Source organism: Cyanistes caeruleus, chromosome 2 (genome assembly GCF_971803275.1).
Source record: "Cyanistes caeruleus chromosome 2, bCyaCae1.hap1.1, whole genome shotgun sequence".
In the NCBI taxonomy this organism is placed as follows: domain Eukaryota; kingdom Metazoa; phylum Chordata; class Aves; order Passeriformes; family Paridae; genus Cyanistes; species Cyanistes caeruleus.
The window spans coordinates 25335762-25357778 of NC_141702.1; the positions used below are offsets into that span (position 1 = coordinate 25335762).

At 35.3% G+C, this 22017-nt stretch overlaps 1 protein-coding gene across 1 annotated transcript in view; it reads left to right on the forward strand.

Moving 5' to 3' along the window:
* The window catches only part of PRIM2 (DNA primase subunit 2), a 91282-nt gene that overhangs the window by 63981 nt on the left and 5284 nt on the right, over nucleotides 1–22017 (forward strand). The window contains exons 10-11 of the mRNA XM_023922442.2: nucleotides 14647–14773; nucleotides 15624–15706. Of these exons, the coding sequence (XP_023778210.2) occupies nucleotides 14647–14773; nucleotides 15624–15706 (210 nt within the window). The remainder of the gene's footprint in view (nucleotides 1–14646; nucleotides 14774–15623; nucleotides 15707–22017) is intronic.

Here is a 22017-nt window from a genome sequence, read left to right on the forward strand (position 1 = left end):
ATAATTCTCTAATTGAATGTTATCTGCTATTTTTTTTCTTGAATTATTTAAACTTTACAAATCTGCAGGCTAGAGTGTCAGTTTGGACCAAACCTCAATATTTAACATCTAAGAGATGAAGATAAAAGTGAAGTCCCTCTATATGGATTAAAATCTCGTTTAAAAAAAACCTGTACATCAGTCGTACTGTAATACGTAAATGTAAATAGGTGGCCAGGCTTGAATTCTCCTGAGATGTATAAACACTGAAACAGAACTTTAAGAAGATGTTGTTTTCTCTTCTAGGAAATATAAAACAAAATTGTAATAAAAGTGCAGCATATATTTGCTGTAAGGTATTCTTTCCTGAATTCCGCAGTGCAGGACTATGTCATGGTAGCAAAGTGTTGATATAGGAAAGAATATGGTTGTTGCTTTCATTGGTTATCAGGGTTCTAGATACTCCCATTATTGATTAAATTGTATTTTTGTGTTAAACTTTACATAAAATCACAAAGTGGTTTTTTTTCCTTCCACCAATGACTAAAAATTAGCTTCAGTAGAACCACTTACTATCTGTATTTGTCTTCGATAATTTGGAATTTATGGTTTCATACCCTAGTTGTAGTGAAATAGAACAAGTGAATTTTAAAGATTTTGAGTGAATAATTTTTATTATGTTTTTGGCAAAATTACATTCTATTCATAATGTTTTTATATGTTGAATGGCAGTACTTCCATAGTATAACTGTATGTTTCAGGCAGTATGTTTCAAAATGTGTTTTGTATTCTATGAAGTTAGCTCTCGAAATTTCTTTAATAACTAGCTAAAAGTGATTTAATTGTCAGAAGAAACATGAAAATGCATTTTTCATTTGCATGACTCATTTTTATTCCCAAACTTACTGTTTAATTCACATTAAATCTTTTCTTTCAATGCAAGTTCAAAATAAAATACAGTAATGTGCAGTTTTTAGGGGACTCAAGGCAGGCCTACATCCTAGGCCTGTGAGCTTGAAGTAAAAATTAATATTTAATTTGAATTTTAACCCCTAAAGCTAAAGAAAAAAGCCAGGTAAAGAAAATCCAAGTCTATGAAATCAGAGTATTTGTGCATAACTGCAAAGTGACTCAACCAAGATGTTGAGTTACATGTTGAAATGGTTGTTAGGAGCTAAATAGCCTCTGTGACAATGGTACACTCAGTAATACCAAGTTAAAAAGTTATTCTTGTTAGTTTCCAGAAATCAGCTTAGTATCAGCGAATCAAACATCAGGAGATCTACTCCTTTTCGTATCACTTCCTTAGTGGTCTTTTTGCATACTGATTGAAGCCTGGAGGACAACGGGTGTGTTGTTCAAATGGGATGTAACTGTTTTGAAGGTGATACTCACCTGAGGACAGATGGCTGTTGAGATCGATTAACTGCCTTGATCCTGGCTGAAGAGAATAGTCTGGAGTCCCTTTAGTATTTTAATAAGCAATATGCAGAAGAGGCTTTTTGAGTCAATTTGTTTTATAGTAAAAATTTATACAACCAGGCATGAGAATTAAAGGCATGACCTCAAGCTACAAATACATGGATTACTGGTGTTGCATTTGAGTCAAGCTGAATTAGTAGCATTCTTGTTGGTTGTATATGGAAAAAGATTCTGTTTTATTTTCCTTTGGCTATGGTAGTTTGCTAATAAGCAGTAAGCACTTATTTTAGTAAGACTTAATTAAGTGAAAATCCTGAGGATTTATGTTGTGGGCAGCTGTTATTCTTCACTATTTGGTTCCATATGAATAGCTGGAGCTGAGCCTGACAACTAAGATTTTCTTGAAAAACCTCTTGTCATCTGGCCATGGAGTTTGGAATCATAAAATCATAATATCCTTCTTTAGCTGAATGAAAATAAGCTTCAATTGCTGCTTAAATTGGGTTAGTTTTGGCTTTATGGCTATCACAGTATGTATGTTAAGTCCACGCAAGATTCTTGCTGTCATGTATTGTTATTTAAAGTTGTGTTTTATAGGTGGGAATTTGTCCTTTGTTTCCTTCATGTACTGTGTGTCCTGTGCACATTTGCTTATGCTTGCTAACACATTCTGTTCCTTTCTCTTGTGGAGTGCTTCAGAATTTTGAAAGCTCATTGGAGTGGTGTTGGTGGATTTCTGGTCTGCATGGTTTGGTTTTGTCAATTTGTTTTGTGTGCCTATTGACTACAGCAGTAGGAAGGAGATTTGCAGTGGATTCTGGAAGAGAGAGGACTGAGAGAGCACAGTCACAGGGGTTGCATTTGATTGTATTCCAAAAAGGAGGGCACTTAGGGACATGGCTTAGTGGTGGATTTGGCAGTGTTAAATTTATGGTTGGACTCAATCTTGAGGGTATTTTCTAACATAAATGACACTGTTTTTGTGATCATACTTGAATAACTTATTGCAGAGTGCTGTTAAATTCTACCAAATCATAGGAAGGAATTGGGACAGGATTCCTTATTTGCTCTATCCGAAGTAGAGATGATTAGCAATGCCTGTAAAGATACAACTGTGGCTAGAGGGAAGTCCTTATTAGCGTTGTCAGTGTTACTTGTGTTTAATCTTGTGTACACAGGGGTTCTGGGAAGACTGCAGAAAATTAGCTCATCTAATCAGAGCTAGAGATAGCTGGTTTTTTCCTGTTTAATTAAGCATCGTGAGATGAAATCAAAATTGTTTAAAGTTGTTTGCATCAGATAATGATTTTTATTAGGACTTAGATATAAATAATAGTATGGAATTGCTGTCATTAAAATAACATGCCATGTTGCATTTGTGGATGTTGCTGCCTGATGTGATTAACAGTACAAGTTTTACAAAACAGTTGATACCATTTCTGCTGTCCTGATGGATAAAATATTCTGACTTTGTCGCAGAGATTTACCAGTAACATCTACATTGTTCACATTTCTCACACAAATATGTTTGTAGGTATTGGTCTAACCTCTTTACTAAACAAAAAAATACAGGCTTGTTGTGTGGCTGTTTGCTTCTCTTCTAGTTTGTTTTACTTTTGGTTCCAAATTAGACAAGTAAACAAAGCACATCATAATTCCAGTTGACACATAAGAAGTCAGATGATAAAAAATCAGATGTGAATATAAGATTGCATGTTCCACTTAATTTAGGAAAGTAAGATGAAAGTAACTTTTTTTTTGCATTTCTGCCCATATGCTATATAAGTAAACAACACTGAAAAGGTACTGTTAACTTACAGCTTTATGTAAACATAAATACATAAATACACATGCACACCCCTTCCAAGGGTAGATACTGCACCAGTTCTTTTTGGCAGGGGAATAATCTGTAACTTCACTTGATACTGTTTTCTTTCAGTTTGCATATAATTTGTTTTTTGACTGACAAACTGGAAGTTCTGAACACTATAAGGAATAAAAACAAAGCAAACCCTTTTTTACCTTTTACTTGTAAGAACTTGTAAGCAGTATTGCCTGACCTTTTAAACCCAAGATGCTTGCAGGTTTATCAGTGAAGGTAAGGATTCTAAGGAGGAAATGTTTTTGGGACATAATTATGTTTTAATTATGCCCTTAGCTAATGTAGACTCATATGAAACTCAGCCATATTTCCGTGTATTTCCCTCTGAAACTTTCCTTTCTCAAGCCTTAAATTAAAAATCAGCACATCAGTGTCTCTTACAGTTATCTAAGCTTAAGAATATTGACAAAAATCTGTTTCACTTTTATTTAATAACTGTTTTTCATAAGAAAGTATTTTTGTTGCAGAAACTTCTCATTAAAAAACACACTAGTTTTTGCATAATAGATTTAAAGTCTTAAAGTAGTATTTCTTAAATGAAATGGATCTGGAATAGACCCTTTATTTTTCATCATATTTTTGTTTCATGGGTGTTATTCCAATGGACCCCAGCTGAAGATGAAATACTAGAAAACATTAAAGAGTAGTGTACATGAAGTCTATATTGTGCACATAAATACTTGAGAAATCACAGTAATAAGTGATGGTAAAACGTGTTTTCTTTCAGTTCAAACAGTCCCTTTTTCAATTTTCCCAATTGTTCTAGTTGAAACTGGAATTCTGCAGTCTTTGTTGTAACACTGATGGTGGTATTTGCCTGTGATGCACTTTAAAGTGTTATAATTTGTTCAGCATTTTTTAACCTGTTAAAAATGTATGATTTTCAGTTCTCACCTTCCAGATTACATTAAAAGGGAAAATTTTGGGCATGCCTGTGGCATGTTTTACTGATAGAGAAGAGCTCTAGCTATAATCTCTCTTCCAGGACATTAACAGTGCTAGCATAGTTTTAGTGATGTTTAGCTGTGATAGCTACCATAAAAAGAAATAGGATCACTTTTTGTAGCTGTTACATATTAGACACAGAAATCTGTATTTCATAATCTAATGTATGAGCTGGTTGGTGATACGGTTCTTGCAGTGAAGAGAGTGAAAGCAATAATTATCTTTCCTGTACTAAAACCAATTTAGATCAGAATCTTCTCTCTTATGACTTGTTTTATTCTCAGCAACACACATTACTGTAGATATTCCATGATGTAGTGTCTTGTTAGAACTGCATGTATAAAAATGAATGTTGAAGCCTTGTTGAAGACCTTTAATTTTCTAAGATTCCTTTTGTAGTCTTGAATCACTTGTCAGTCCTTGCACTTCATTATCAGTGTAGAAGGACTGTACTTGTCAGAAGAGGTTTCTGTTTTATTGGCCCTTGCAGCAGCAGCAGCAAGGAAATCATTCCGTGGCATTTTAAGAAAAGTAATAGATGTATTTGCCTATGTGGCTAATAAATTTCTAAGTTTAGGGATATTGAAGTATCTGAGTGCCACTAAATATAGAGCTTTTAGTAGACTTTTTTGAATACCCTCTTAACCATACAGCTCTCTCTAACCATCTGCTGGAGAATACCTGTTGCACATTGCTGCACATACCACTGGTAATGCATTTAAGCTCTTTGGCTGTTTACCCCAAGTTCTGAGATAGGGGATTAGCTGTCTTGGAGGTGCAAATCCTTTCATCCATACCTTTTTATTACCTTCCAGAACAAGCTGAATGATACAGCAGGTATCTTCCAGTTTTGTTCCTGTGCTTTTTAACAGAAAAGTTTTGATAGAAATTTTTTAAATCTTGATACTCTTAGTTGAAATAATACTTTAAAATCATTTTATCAAACATTCAGATATCCTGTAATTGTGTAAACTGTTTTCAAAAACAAACCCCAAAATTCTGAATACTTTTGTTTGAGAATGTCCATGTAATTGCTGTAACATCGTATAGCCATCATATTAAGTCTATATTCAGCCAGTAGATCATTGCTATGTTTCATATTCAGTCATCCAGAAAAGCAGCATATTCTATCAAATGTGCACTCTGCTGAAATACCACAATAGGAAAGATGTAAATAAAAATGTACTTTTGCTTTCAGAATTGATTTGACATTCTGCTTCATGTCTTTGAAATCTGTTGAATCTCATGAATAAAAACGGAACAGCCCTTCATACATTATTTGTTCTATGTGCAGTTTATGTTTCAGAAATTTAATATACTGATTTAGGAATGGGAAATGATGATGATAGGGCTTAAGTATTTCAACTTTTTAGGTATTACTACTTTTCGAAAGAAGAAAACTAATTTTGTATGAAATGTACAATACTATTTAGCTGTGAAACTGAATTCCATAGAATGTGGTATGTGCTAGGCTTTTACTTCTCCTTGCATCCCTTCTTAAGTCCACTTACAAAGAAAAACAAATGTCCTCAAATATGGTTTCTTTGTGGTTTTTTTGGGGCTTTGGATGTTTTTGTTTGTTTGCTTTCTATTTCCCTGTTTCTCTTTTGGTCACCTACTGTACATGTAGGTGTGGAAGCATGTGGTCTTTATGGCAAATTTTCCTGTTAAAATTCCAATTTATTTTGTTTTTTATTTCATGTACTTACTTAATGGAGTTGAATTTGGGGCATGAGAACTGGGGCAATGCTAGTGAATTCTAACAAACTTTTTTTAAAAAAACAACAACTGGAATAGTTTGTCTCTTTCTTGTAATTTGTTACCACAGTTATTTCCCTGTTTTCAGAAGTTTACATCAGGCACTGAAAATGAGATGTGTTACTTCTTCAGAAACAGTTCAGAGCCGTCTGGTAGTAGAGCTTCTTTATTCTTCTGTTCTCATTTTCCCTGCAGTCAAGTCATCTTTTAGTGAGAAAAAAAATAAAAAATACTAAAATAAAGCTTTCTTTTGTCAAGTGCAGAAAGGCTCTTGTCATAATTGCAGTCTAGAGTTGAAATATGTCTTGATTATAGTGCACTTTGCATATGATAGAATATAAAATGCTCTTTTTATGTAAGCAGTTATCTTTATTATGACAGCAAGGGCTGATACCTGCTTTCCTGCAGTTCAGTTTGGTCATTAGCTTAAAATGTGATTTTGTCTTTTATTGTCCTGTTAATAAATAAAAAAAAATCTGGTTTTGCAGCAGAGTTTTTAGAGAGAGAATGACAGTGATTGTGAGCCAAACTACGTTGTTAGGAGAGCTCCAATATCTAGTTTACTCTGTGTTCAAAAGGGTTAAACATCAACTATCCATGTACAACATGTTTAGTGTTTCGTTGCCTTGGTTTTGTCATTCTTTTATGACTGCCTCAAAAAAGTTAAGTGTATATGTTTCTAGAGTTGGCATAAGGAATACTTATCACCTGAGGAATTTTATTCATTACACAGTCTCCTTATAATTTTATTTTAAGAATTATTGGATTTTTTTTTCCAATGATCAATTTATCTAGAAAATAAATAATTTTTTAAAAATCTGCACTTACACTGAGGATTTGCTGACATCTTGAAACATGTGATTGGGACTTAATGTCCTTTTGTTCTGTCACTGATCCTTGTCCAAGAGGTTTAACCATATCTCAGTAAATGGCAGGGGGTTTTGTCAACAGTTGTATCAAATTTTGATAACTTTGTCACTTTGGCTGAAGGGGTGTTTTTCAGTCACTGAATCTCTTTGAGTGATGCTGCCACATTTGAAAATCTGAGGCTTAGGGTAAAATTCAAATAAAATTAAAGAACATCATATGAGAGCATTCTTGTTTAGGGAATTGGTAGAGCTTGAGCTAGCAGTAGGAAATTAGTTTTTGTACTTTGGGTCCCTGGCTAGTCTTCATCCATCTTCCTTGTGAATCTGTAATACACAGTGCTGTTGTATACATACAAGTATGGATTTCTCTCAGTTTTGATACAGACGTACTGAATTTCTTTTCTCCTTGATACAGTCTCTTTACACTTGGATTATAAACTACCATTATGACCAATAGAAATCTAGGCTACATAGTCAACAGTATCTAGAGAATGATTTATTTAATGAGCCTCCAGGGTAAATGGAATTGCTCCCCAGACTCCTGATTGCATTGACCACCATTGATGATAATGGTCATAATGATGATAATGCCTGTATGTATATGTCTGGAGTGGAATCTCATTTCTGCATTTGCAGTTAGTAACTGTTCTTCTTCTGCTGAGCTTTCTTAATTATCAAAATAAAAATAGAGAGAGGACTGCCCCCCCAAATCACAAGACACCCCCCCACCCCAACAAGCAACAAGTGATACACAATAAATTTGCTCCCTGTGTGCTGACCAATGCCCCCCCAGTCCCCAGGCAGTGACCAGCAGCACCCACAGAACTTAGAGCAGTTTATGTACCAAGCATGATTTCTATGGTATGGAATATCCCTTAGCCAACTGTCCCATCAGTTCTTCCTCCCAGCTTCTGGTGCAGCTCCTCAATGGCAGAGCATGGGAAACTGAGAAGTCCTTGAGTCAGAGTCAGTGCTAATTATAAACAACCAAAACATCAATGTGTAAACAACATTGTTCTCATACAAAATCTAAAATACAGCATGGTACCATCTACTGGAGAGAAAATTAATTTTATCCCAACTGAAAACATCGGAATAATTTAGATACAAAAAGAAATATAGCAATGTTTTGAAGTAGCTAATAAAATCTTTTGCAGGTGACTAAGCATGTGCCTAAGAAAAATTAAGGTGTTATAGAGATGCTTTAAGATGTGTTGTGCTGATAATTTGATTCAATATTTTTAGGCAGAATAAGCCTGCTGTGGTTTGTATTTTACTTTTCCTGGTCCAAAGTCTTGGTGCTTGTAAATGTGTGAAGAAATTGTGTACATAAATTGTGTATTTAGCTAAATTATACTAAGGCAAGCTTAGACTGCTGAAAATAAAAGCCTACTGTATCAGATTTTTGCTAGTTCATCAGCCACACACTTCATGCTCATATGGGTAGTATACAAGGTGTTTGACTGATACAAAAAAAGTTCTGATTTTCTTACAGCACATGAAACCATTTCCAGGGCTAAGTGGTTCTTGCCTCATGTAGCTTGATAATCCTGGAAGTGGAGGGGAAAAGGTTTTTTTATACCGCTGTGGATTGGTCTGTGCTGAGTGATACACAAGGTAGTAGTTGGCAAGCTTGGTTTTTGGTGATGTTTCTGATCTGTACCTTTGAGGTAGAAATTGGGCTACGGGATGGTAATTTAGGACAAATTTTTGTTGTTGGCAGATAGAGAAGCATTTATTTGTGCTCCTAAATACAAATGTGCTTGCAAAAAAGATAATCTGAAGTCGAGGTTATTTTAAGAATGAGCTTAGAAGAGGAAAAGTTGGTTGGATAAAGATATGCCAACTAAGCAGTGTCAACAGTAATGATTTGAGTGACTGCCTAGGAAGTGGATGAAAAAGAGAACCAATTATTTCAGCAGATACACAACTGTGTGTGATAAATTTATGAATTTGAAGCTATATAGGCTCAACAATTTTAGACAGGAAATTGACCAACGACTGTTTAAAAAAAAGATGTTAAGCCATTACTTCTTTGAATTTTGCAGACTTGGAACTAATCAGGTGGTCAGCCAAGAAGCTAGACAAAGTTAGTGCACCATTTTGTTTAGTTGATAGACTTTAAATAAATTGATTTCCCAGTACCGTTAGAAACAGATGCATAAAATCTTACAGGAATATATAAAAGTAGTTTTAACTGAAATATGAAAGTTTGTGGAAGTGCGAACCGGAGCATACTGGGTTTGTAAGACCTTTCAGGAAACTTTCTTCCATCCCAATACACATGCTGAATATCAGATTTGATAAATTTTATGGGGCACCTAGTTCTATTTACAGATACTGATCTGCAAATATGGCAAGTGATATAAGGAAGGTAACTGTCAGTGATGACATGATGCCTATTGTTCAGTGACCAGAGTGGGTAAGCATTGTCATTTCTTGTAGCCCTGTTTTGAAAGTATGCTCTGTTATATCAAACTGATAATCATGGGGCAAACATGAGCCATGCTTTCCTGGTTTGTCTGTTGAAAACTTTCCTTCAAAGGAGAACATACACCTACCAAATGTTCCTTTTGAGGTACATCCTCATTCCATGTCTAAAGATCTTGTATGTGTTTCTGTGATCAGAACTTGTTGAAAAAAGCTTTACCTGAAATTTCTATGTGGAATATGGTAATCCGATATTAGGCTATGCCAGTTGCAAATTTATAGCTTTTAGATGTCTGTATCTATATCTGTCCCTTTTTATTTATACTCTAATTTATAACTTTTATATCTTCTGATGAAGGCTATCTAGTACAGTACATATGTCTTAACTAACATTTATTAGACAAATTAATCTGCATTACCCTGATACTCATGTGAATGTACCACATAAAAGTAAAAGGTAAGTTCCTTGCTGCAGTACACTTATCTATACCAAGTGAACTTTCTCCCAAGCCTCCTTATTTCTGGCTTTGGACTATTGATTTTGTCCCATTTATCAGTACTAAGAGTTTTGTTTCTTATAGGGAGAAGTTGTCTAAGAAAGCCTCAGTGTCACCAGGGTACCCAATATCACTGTTAGCACGTTCACTATCATACAATGGACATGTCAGTTCATTACAACAGGCACTGGTGCATAAAACCTTAAAACTCATTTGTCTGGTCAGAAGTGCTCTGCTGATGGCATCATGTGCATCCTACAGCCATGAAGGCCCTAAAAACCTTTGTCTTTAGTGATCAAGTTAAAGTTTGGAGAGTTGACTTGCAGTTTTTTTAAAACAAGAATTCACACTGCTTCTAATGCCGAATTCTTGAACATTCTGAGATCCAAGTGGCAGCTTTTGGTAGGGCTGCCTTTTCCTTAGTTTCTTGGCCTCAGCGTCAATCAGTTCATTGCTTAAACGAGACATATTTCTTGATCTCTTTCTCCCTTGCCAAAGCCATGGCCCATTCACCTCACACATAAATTATAAATGTATTGCAGATTTTAGAAAGCTCAGAGAGCTAAACAGAGGCACAGTGAGGTAGTCCTGATGTGAGCCATACAGTTAAAAAGTTGCAGAGGATCTTTGCTGTCAGGTGTGACCAGCAGTAGGTCATCTCAAGAGTGTAATGATGTTGCTTCACTATTACTGTTTCATAGTAACTTAGGCAGTTTCTGTTGATATTTAGCACAACTGTGGTGTAGAACATACCCAGCTTTTCTATGAATCATTTTTGGTTTTGTTTTGTTTCATCTCAATGGAAACTGTCACAGAGTACAAGGGAAATGTACTTGCTCCTGCAGCATCATTACTATTGAGCAAGTTCATATCAGGGTTCAGTAAGACCCTCAAAGTTCTTACAAAAATCACCAAAAATTTTTGGTGATCTTTCAGATCACTTAATTTGAGTCTGACGTTTTACAGGTTGTTGCCATAATGGTCTTTTAATAGATTGATTTTAATATAGATGGTAATTGTAGTTTTGTGCATTTTCAAGCTGTTTCTCTAAAATAGTTTAAAACCAAACGATTTATAAGCAATTAGAATGACCCTGCAAACAGCTACATACATATGTGATGTCTATAATTTATTTTGTTCAAGGAACTTTAATTGAGCCACTTCAATTTGGAGCATTAGAATAAATAGGAAGGAACAGATCTCTCTGCCTTCTTGTTTCTGCAGATTTCAAACATGTCTAAGTTTACCTCAGTGCTTTTTCTAGCAAAATAAGTTGCTTCTTGTGTTTTTGGGTTGTTTTTTTTTTTTTTTCCAACTTTAAGCACATCCTAGAGTAATGTTATTAGGAAAGAATGAGGCTGACCATGGAGTTCATTCCCCAGTGTACAAAGAAACCTGTTCTGTAGGTGTGTTTTCTGTAATGAAATGCCCTAATTCATCATTTCCTCCTGCTGAGGATGACCACACAGCCTGTCAGATACTGGCCCTATTGCTAGGTTGGATTGCTAAAATCCTGTTTCCTTGATCAATGATAAGAAAAGCTGAATCACAAGGATGAGAGAGCTCTCAGTGATGCATGTAAGTACACATGTGCCGACTTGTGCCACATAGCTGTGTTATTCTCTGCCATCTGCCACTGCAAAAAAAAAGAAAAAGAACCAAACAGGATTACAAGAAAGCAACAAGAAAACATCCAACCTGTCCCAAGGCTGTGTTGTGTTATTGTGTAGCTGTTGGTTCTATTTGCTGCAAGAGCTGCTTCTCAGCATAAAGTAATGAGTTAGGTACTAAAAGTCATTTCTGTGGGCATTAAGGCAAATGATGTGAAAAGTACAGCTCAAGATTTTAGTACACAGAACTGTTAAAGAGGAGTGTTAATTTTCTAGGAAACTAAGCAGTACATCCTGAAGCATTCACAATTTGCTTTACCCTTGAAAAAAAAATTTAGTCTAACTTAATTGATTGCTGAAATATCCTTTGTTAAGAAGATGAAATGTGCTTTAATTCATCTTTTGAAAAGGAGGAAAGATTCCAGAACTTCTGGGTAAAAAAATAGGTGGCTTACAGGATCACAGATTCCATCTTCAGTTTAATAGGTTCATACAGAGATTAGAAATTAAAAAGCAGACATCTTTGTATTTGATCCTTGGTGGTTTTCAGGAGTAACCAGACCATTTGCAGCTCCAACAGGAGCAGCAGCAGGGCTTGGCCAGCAGCTGCTGGTGCCCTGTGAAGGGGTGGGGAGCTGTTCCCTGGCCCTTCCGAGTGTGAGCACACACCTAGAGAATTCTTTCTAACGATGAGTTGGTAAGCCCGACTCTATTGCTAGAAAAACTAGTGTTCATTTGCTATTCAACCAACCAGTTCTTTTATCTCCTGAGCAAAAAGGTTGACTAGATAGGAAGGACTGTTCCCACCTGCTTGATCCTGCCTTTGTCTATGGTGGAAAACAAAATGCTGTTTTCTCCCTTTTCTTCCCTTCTTCTTCCCTTCTTCTTCCCTTCTTCTTCCCTTCTTCTTCCCTTCTTCTTCCCTTCTTCTTCCCTTCTTCTTCCCTTCTTCTTCCCTTCTTCTTCCCTTCTTCTTCCCTTCTTCTTCCCTTCTTCCCTTCTTCTTCCCTTCTTCTTCCCTTCTTCTTCCCTTCTTCTTCCCTTCTTCTTCCCTTCTTCTTCCCTTCTTCTTCCCTTCTTCTTCCCTTCTTCTTCCCTTCTTCTTCCCTTCTTCTTCCCTTCTTCTTCCCTTCTTCTTCCCTTCTTCTTCCCTTCTTCTTCCCTTCTTCTTCCCTTCTTCTTCCCTTCTTCTTCCCTTCTTCTTCCCTTCTTCTTCCCTTCTTCTTCCCTTCTTCTTCCCTTCTTCTTCCCTTCTTCTTCCCTTCTTCTTCCCTTCTTCCCTTCTTCTTCCCTTCTTCTTCCCTTCTTCTTCCCTTCTTCTTCCCTTCTTCTTCCCTTCTTCTTCCCTTCTTCTTCCCTTCTTCTTCCCTTCTTCTTCCCTTCTTCTTCCCTTCTTCTTCCCTTCTTCTTCCCTTCTTCTTCCCTTCTTCTTCCCTTCTTCTTCCCTTCTTCTTCCCTTCTTCTTCCCTTCTTCTTCCCTTCTTCTTCCCTTCTTCTTCCCTTCTTCTTCCCTTCTTCTTCCCTTCTTCTTCCCTTCTTCTTCCCTTCTTCTTCCCTTCTTCTTCCCTTCTTCTTCCCTTCTTCTTCCCTTCTTCTTCCCTTCTTCTTCCCTTCTTCTTCCCTTCTTCTTCCCTTCTTCTTCTTCCCACTTTTTAAAAAGACTTGTAAAGTCACTTTGTTAAATGTACCCTATTTATTAATTAGTCAATGTTTGTTCTGAGCTTTGGATGTCCTTAAGCCTTATTAATGATGAGTGCTGAATTTTAGTCTTCTTGTATTGACTTGATTATGAGCAGCATCTTGATGGAGAAGTTTCTTTTTTACTGCTAGAGTCAGGTGCAATTTAGGATTTTATTCTCAGTTTGTGTATATTTTTGTACACGTTTATCATGTATATTTATCATATATATCATATTATGTTACAGAGTTTCAAGTAACTATATTTTCAAAATCAAAGTGTTTTATATGAAAAAAAAATACATTTATGTTTCTATTTTGTTTTTATTGTATTTAGGCCAGTCAAGAGATTTCGTAAGTATATGAATATTCTGAAGTACTATTTGGACATACACAGGCCAAACAGGGAACTACTTGTTTCAGTAGAAATGAGAATATCCTTGCAGTAGTAGTGTTTAGCAGTGGTATGTTTGAATGATTTTTCTCAGTATATTACATCGTCTTCTATTAGTAAAATACCAGAGTAAAAAATGAATTTAATTTTTTTTTTTTTTTAGAAGAAAACTTACATTCTTCTGGGAACTGTGTATATTTAGATGTAGAATTTGAGATTAATGCTATAATTTTGAATTGAGGAAGAGCAGAGTTGTTCCTCTTATGCATTTTCATAGTTCTTTTTTGAGCCAAAGACAGACTGAAGAGGTATAATTCTAAATATGATGCTTCATTATTTTATCATATTTGTGGTTTTTTAGAACTTGAAGTATGTTATTTGAACAAATGTTCCTTTATGTCTTATAGTATCTAATGCAATTTAATGGAATCTGTATATTAACTAATCTGATTTCTCTACAGATTTTATGTCACCTATTACCACATAAAAAATGACATGAACTCATCTAATTGAATGGTTTCCACAGGTCTTAGCTAAAATGATATATTGACAGCTTTGTGCTCGGCTGTAAAGATAAATGTTTGATTACATCTATATACTTTGGAAGATTTCATTTTATTGGAGGAGTTGGTAGTCTATTGGTAGACAAAAGAGAAAATATTTTTTATTCAAGCAAAGTATACTTCATTTTAGAATCTGAAGAATTGAACCTCGGTGCTGAAGAAACGAATAAGTGTAGCGTTATACTTTGGGAGAACAAGAACATGAACCAGAGTAAAGAAATCTCTATGTCTGGGTTTTTTTAAACTGATCAGGCAATCAATTTATGGACACTTGTGAAAGATTTTAAATTACCACATTTCTCCATTTACTGATATTGTGGGGTCCAAAATTTTGATCTTTATGTCATCTTATCTTTAAAGCCATTACAGAATTAGCTGAAGAGACCTTAAATCAATGCATTTACATACTTCTCTTGACTTGTGTCTGTAAAGCATGTATATGTACAAATGCAAGTTTGTGTAATATAAAACCCAAGGCTAGCAGTGAGCAACTGGGTTTTTATTTTCCTCAGTTTGAGTATGTTTGGAAAATTTATTTTGTTATTCCATGTTTCTGTTTGCAGAGAAGGTAGAATTACTGACCCAATATGTAAGAATTTATTCTTCTGGGGTTTTTTCAGTTTGACAAAGGATATGCTTACAGCATTCGTCACAGCTATGGGAAAGAAGGAAAGAGGACTGATTATACCCCATACAGCTGCATGAAGATTATCATGTCCAATCCACCAAGTCAAGGGGATTATCATGGTGAGTTCCTTAAGGGGAAAAATCCCAAGCATTTACAAACTGCAGAATCCCTTGGTTAGAGAAGTTATTCCTGTAGTCTCTTAAATTGTGTATTTAATTTCCAGACAGTAGTGGTCTTGAACTGTTATCTTTAGATCAGACTTGATAACTGCAGGTTTTATGTACGTTGTGTCATGCAGTTCAAGGAGATTTTAAATGTGCAGATGCTTTAAGAAATGACCAATTCAAGGTGTTCTGAGTTATGAATTCATTTGTACAGGAAGTCTAAAGTTTGCTTGGGTATTTTAAAAGCTCCCACAGCTGTATGACTAAACATGGAAAATCTGCACTTGCTTCACTGTTATTATGCTAATACTAAGTCATTAATTCAACTGTGTCTCAGAACTCACTCTAGGACAAAAAAAAAAAAATCTACTTAGGTGGTGGAATTTTCTAAGGTACTTATAAAGTTATGTTTTTACAATGGACTATGCTGTTAAAGACCAGTTGTCTCTCATTCCTTTTATTTTCTTGGGTTTTTTTCCACAGCTATTAAATGTACCAACAGTGTTGTTATTAAAAAGGAACTAACTTAAACTCTTTTCCTGTCAGTGAATAGGAACTGTGGCCTGTTTATGGTGTGATGTTTTATGTGACTCTTGAGCCTGTGGTGCACTGATAACTCTGCAGTAGAGTAATTATTTAAAGAGGAAAAAAAAAAAAAAAGCAATTGTACACATGGGTAATTAACTTTCCTATTAATAAGCTGTTAGACAATTAGGAACAGCTTAGCTGGTCTCTTGAGTGCCTTACTGCACTAACTCCTGAGTAAACAGCCTTGTTTGTGAGCTTGCTTATTTTTTACTGTCAGGGTGCCCATTCCGCCACAGTGATCCTGAGCTACTGAAGCAAAAGCTGCAGTCATACAAGATCCCTCCCAGTGGAATAAGTCAGGTAAGGCATATTTTGCTTGACACTTTCATTAACAAGGCATTGCTTTTCAGTTTTACTTTCTGTTTGTGTAGGAATGCCATGTGCAATTTGTCAGTATGTATTGTGAAATATCTCTTCTTGTAAAAGGTTTAGACCAGAATTTTGGCTTTCTGGCTGCAGTGTTCCCACTGATGTGATGATTATTTATTGTTTAATATTATGAGTAGGTTTATTACAATAGTGGATACAATCCAGAATTTTTTTATACTTTGTTTTACTGCACTGTGATTAAAAGAAATGTTTAAATGAATCTGGCAGTGTTTTAGAGAATTTATTTTTACTCTTGCAGTGACTTGCAGATGACTGCTATGTAGTCAGTATGCAAATGTAATTCTTTGCTGTAATAAATTTCTAAACCCAAATATTCCTCATTATCTGTTGTGCTAACTTCCTCTGAACAAAAAAGCACATAAAACACCTAATGAAATTAAGCAGGAATTTCTATCAGCTTTTAAAAACTGTAAGCTTAAATTGAAAATCTATCTTACATAGCAAAAACAATGTAGGAATTGGAACTTGGAGATGTGTCCTGAAGAACTTGGAGTTCCACTGTTTGCTCTAGCAAGAGCTTAAGGCAGTGAGAGGTTTTCATCATTTTCATTGGAAGAAATGTACTGGTGAGATTTAAGCTGAGACCAGACAGTTCTGTGTAGGTCCATAGGAAAAAGCTTCTTTCAGCTGTAGTCTTCAGTTCATATGGAATGTCACCATTGCTTGTCACGCATTAACAAACTGTTGTACTAGATGGAAAAGAATGGAAAAGTTCCATTCAAGGCAGTCTCCCTTGGAAGGATTAATTAAGATACAAATTAAAAGATAATTGTTTTAGAGAGTTCATTGTTCACTGTAGTAATTCTTCACAAATTCCTGAAATACTTGTACTTTTTCCTAGGAATGTTTTTTCTTTTTCTTTTTTTTTTTCCCCCCCCTGTTTTCTTCTGGTTCATATCAAGAAGCATCTATATATCTGACAGGCCCTAGAGATACTTTCCTTTGGCTATTTTTCCTTATACATACATCAAGAATTGATGCTGGTCTGGAATTTTTATCCCACTAATCATTGGAAAGATTGGTGAGGATTTACTGGCTTAGATGCCTTGCTGTATGTGTGGGTAGGATTTAGTACAGGTTATTTTTTCAGTGAATTTGCACAGTAAGACAGTATCTTCATATTTAATGTAGTTCCTTATTTAATGTGAGCTGTGATGTAATTCGTGTATGTGTTTGGTTTTTGTTTTTTTTTTGTAAAGTAGAATTTGGATTCACTAGAAGTCTTACATTTTCTTATCAAAAGTGACTAAGAAAAATTGTCTTCATCAACATCTTTTTTGTCCAGAAATGGATGTTGTCCTGTCTGTGACTTTATGGTGTTTAAGTGCAGTTAGGGTAAAGAGCTCTTCAGTATCCACTGCTAGTGTTAAAGAAAAAAACCCACAAAATCATACATCGTCCGTGTGAAACCTAATTAAAATAAAATAAAATAATGCAAAATAAAAGGCTGGCTGTGCCTGGGTTCTCAGAAATTAATCTCTTAAATCAGACAGTCTTTCAGATAGCCAGTAAGAGAAGAGGAAGAAGAAAAAAAAGTTCCCATCTGTCTCCAAGTTGTCATCATTGCTACCCTTCCTTTTTGCTCCATTTTCATGGTCCAGTAATGTTTGTGTGACTAGTAACAGTTCAGGATCCTACAGTCCAGACAGTGGCTTTTAGGAGTCTTCTCTGATGTTGATGGCAGTTGCTGGGTGTCAGAAATGTTTGTTTTCCTTTAGCTCTGTGAATAAATATTAGGGGTGGATGGCTCACCAATCATTCAATGGTCCCATGTAACTACATTTCCAGTAGCTTGGTCTCAAGACTGGCATTCACTCAAACCATACCCTTTGACTCTTCCTGTTAACTCCAAGTCCAGTGAGAGTTCCCTTACAAACTGGTAGACACCTATTTTTAATGAATGGTTCAGAGCTCGGGCTTTCAGCTATGTATTTCAATAAATGATACGCTTTTCTGGAGCTCAGGACCTCTCATGCTTGTTCTTTGCTCTGTTCCAAACTTCTGGGAATGATGCATAATTTTTCAAACATTGGTTTTGAATTTAGCTATGCACTGATGAATTGGTCCCCCACTGGGATCTTCATCCTTTGTTTTAGAGTACTCACATCTTCCCTCCAAACCCATAAATAAGGCCCTTCCTTGTCTTGGAAGCTTGTTCCTCATGGATATCGTGTGAGCCACAATGGGTTTATGGTCTTTTTACCCAAGATGTTCAGTTTTCTAGTGTTGTTCTCTTTTGTTTCTGGGGGTGTCCATACTACTAACATGCATGCACCCTTTCCTTTAAAGTTTATAAGAGTTTCTGAGTTTTTCCAGTACAGATAAAGCATTTGGCTGCTGTCTGGTAGTAAAAAAACCCATCCTAAAGGGCTTTTTCACAAGACTGGGTGTGAAAAGGGAAAGCTGGACCTTGTGATAATGGTACAGAGCAAATACTGCAACACCACATGTAACTTCAGTTGTCAGTCTGAGCATTAGACTGCTTTCATTGCATTCATTTTGTAGTACTGCCAGTAATGAAAAAAGTGATCAAAGCATTTGAACATGTGAATCTGCTCACTATTAAGTATTTGGATCCAGTCTCTTATTTCAGTCTAGATTTTCTGAGGCTGTGTCTTGTCTAGGATTGTATCTGCTGAAGTAATTGTCTCAAAATAATGCAGCAGGTGACTTACAGGTCTGGCCTAGTTATCGTAGTGCTTAAAGCAGAGAGCTAATCCTGATGTTTATTCCAAGAACTGAATTATTTAACTTGTATTAATTTCATATTTTCCTTAGGTTAGCCTGTATTTGTGATAGTTGCTTTAAAAAAAAAACAAAAGAAAAAAACCTGCTTGGAGAAAGAAGCATTAGCTGAGCATCTAATGTGTGAATGTGTAAATATGTATAGCATTTGAATTTATAGAACATAATTTTTCATTTCTCTCTTTCTGGTATACTGTTGATGAGGTAAAATCTTAATGAAATCAGGTTTGATAACAGCTAATTAATTTGAAGAATATAAAGATTAAAGTATATATTAAGGTATGTTTTTACATATGAGACATTGAGCAAGTGCATATAATGACAGGACAAGGGGAAATGACTTCAAGCTGAAAGAGAGGGAGGTTTAGATTAGATAAAAGGAAGAAAGTCTTTACTGTGAGGGTGGTGAGTCACTGCGACATGTTGTCCAAAGGATTTGTAGATGTTCTGTCCCTGAAAGTGTTCAAAGCCAGGTTGGATGGGACATTGAGCAATCTGGTCTAGTGAAAGGTGTCCCATCCATGGCAGGTGGGTTTGAACTAGATGATCTTTTAGGTCCCTTTCAACTCAAACCATTTTATAATTATGTGATAAATACATCTGTTGTCATGCTGTACTAAAGGCACTGTAGTGTGTTGTCTGCACATTTTACATATAGGGAGTTAGAAATTATGGGCTTTGAATTATTTCAAAATATCTATTATTTTTTCAGAAAGTTTTCTTGTAGAAATTACCTTTTTTCCAAATCATGTAAATAACAATACCAAAAGCAAAAATTAGTGAAAATTTCTGGTTCTACAAACAGGAGAAACAGAGAGTTTAGACTAGTTATTTCTGCTTGTCTATGAGTAATAAATTTCTTTAGGGAAAAATACTCATGTTGATGAATAGCAGATAATTTCAGAAGAAGGCTTGTTTTTTCTACTAGAATTTTTCTCTTAATTTAATAATCTCTTTTTTCCTTATAATTGGGTTAAATTAAAGGTTTTGATTAAGTCACTTACTGAACTTTGTGTAATATTCTTCAGCAGATTTAGTGTTTTGGTGGGTTGAAGATGCTTCAGAGAGATGGAAATAAGTAAGCCAGTCTGTGCCTAGCCTTGTGAGATAGATATATGTTTCTATGGATGAAAAAAATGCCATCAAAACACTGAACAAAAACCAGCCAAACCTGCAAAAAAACCCCACCACAAGACCACCACAGTGAAAAATACCCCCAACATGTTCCCTGTTGATCTAATGTTTAAAAAGTTTTAGGTTATTGCTGTCCATAAAAATACTTTCCCTTGCAGCTAAAGAAATTTTCCAGGAAAAGCTAAAAATGAATTGTACATAACTGAGTCTGTAGTAAAAAGATTTTCATGATAAGTTAATTCTGCAGTGTAAAAAACCCAAACTCGCTTTGAGTAAGTTGAAAATAACAGTGGATAATTATAGAACCCCAACTATCCTGCTATGCAACATCTTTACTTTGAGTGCTGAGGATCTGTAAAAAAAGCAGGTGGCTGCATACATCTGCCAAACATCATCTCAGCCTCATTAGCAGTCAGTAGAGCAACATCAGAAAAGCAAGTTGCAGATGGCAGTGAAGAAAAAGGCACATAATGACAAACAGGAAAAGTCCTTGAGTATGTACCTCTACTTACAAAATAAAGCAATGCAGTGTAAATGGCTTAATATATGTAGAGGCAAAAGAATGCTGTTGTGAATTAAGCTTTGAGTGGAGGTCTGTTTCTGGGAAATACTGGGGAAAAACAGCTGCATTGCTTTCATTATGGACACAAATGTAGTTGAAAAGATAATATTTATTAGGGATGGTAAATCTGTTTTATTTTAATAGAGGATTGTTAATTTCTCTCACAGAGAGGACTCCTTTCTAGTTGGGCTCTGTTCCATTGCAGTGTTTAACCTTTTCTGTTTCCTCTTAGCAACGTCTTCCCTGATACAGCAAGTTAATCTACTAAAGCTATTAATCTTTAAATATGTTAAATATGCCCCTTATTCCCCCTCCCTTTCATATATGCAGAAGGTGAACCTGGTCTCCCATGATGTGGCCAGTTGAAACTTTATATATATACACTAACTTTTTAAATCTCTTGGGGTTTATACTAAGAATTTTTCCACACCTGAGTTTGTTTGCTCACTTAAGGGTTTGAGATTTAAAATGTATTTACACCTAAATTTAGAAAACTTTTCATTTATATAATTTTTTACATGTAATCTTGATTAAATAAAGAAGAATTTTGAGAAAATCTTAAGTATTTATGAACTAGGTTGAATTAGCTGACTTATTTCAACTGGAACATTCAGGTTGGACAGGTCTGAATGCTACAGAATATTGTGTGTATTTTCTTTTAACTAACCAGTGGACAAATAGGTCTTCTGATAATTGCTCCATATTAGGTGAGAAATACTTTTTAATAAAGTATATACCTATAACATGGTTAGCATTTTCTTTAAAATAGATATGGCTCTTTTGTATGGCTGATTATATTGTAAGGAACAAACAAGCAAATGTAAGGCAATATGAAATTATTTAGAATAGATGAGTTTTTTCAATCCTTAACTACTAATTTTTTCAGTCAATTTCAAGGAGAGAGGAGAAAAGAAATGGAAATATATGTATTTTTATATCACTTCATTGCCTAGCTGGCCTTGGCCTTTCTGTTTTACAGAATGTTTAACAGGAGGTGGCAAGAGGGATAGAAATGTAATCAGTTGGGCTATTACAGAGAAATAATGGGGCTAAGTACTTTCCTGGCAGTGTGTTGCTGTTTTTATCCATTCAGCAAATGTAATTTATTTATATATCTGTCAATAAATACGAGGCAGCATCCGATAATGAGTACAGCAGGGATTTAAGCTGTATATTGCTGTGTTTGACACAAAGGTCAACCTTGGGAAATGGCTTGAAATTAACATTTCTTGAAAACTCTTTTTCCTTCCACTGAGGCTATCTCTTAATTCCAGCAATTTTCTCTGTTTGATAAGCAGAGAGAGCATACATTTTGATTATATAAAGGAGGGAGGAGGTAATGAAACTTTAAAATATTTCAACCAGCATTGCATTCTGGTGATAAGAATGGGACGTCGTACAGCACAGAAGAGATTACCTGAAGTAGAATTGGAAAGCAAATTGTATTTACAAAAGATGGCATGATTTTCCTAATACATGTTCAAAACAACCTATTCACTGACATATTCTGCTGAGCTTGACTAGAAATAGCTTCATTTCAAAAAGAACAAATCTGATTGAGGTAAAAGCATTCCCCTCTCACAGATACTTATCTAAAAGATTTGCATTAAATTTTCTTTATGGGAACACAGTAGTATTTTACTGTGCATCTGCATGAACTGGTAATGTGGAAAATAAAAATACAAATCGTGTCCTTGATTGCTTCATGCTTCAACCACTTGAATTGCTAGATTTATGTCAGCAATTATGGAAGAGATGTTGCAATATGATAGTTTGACAA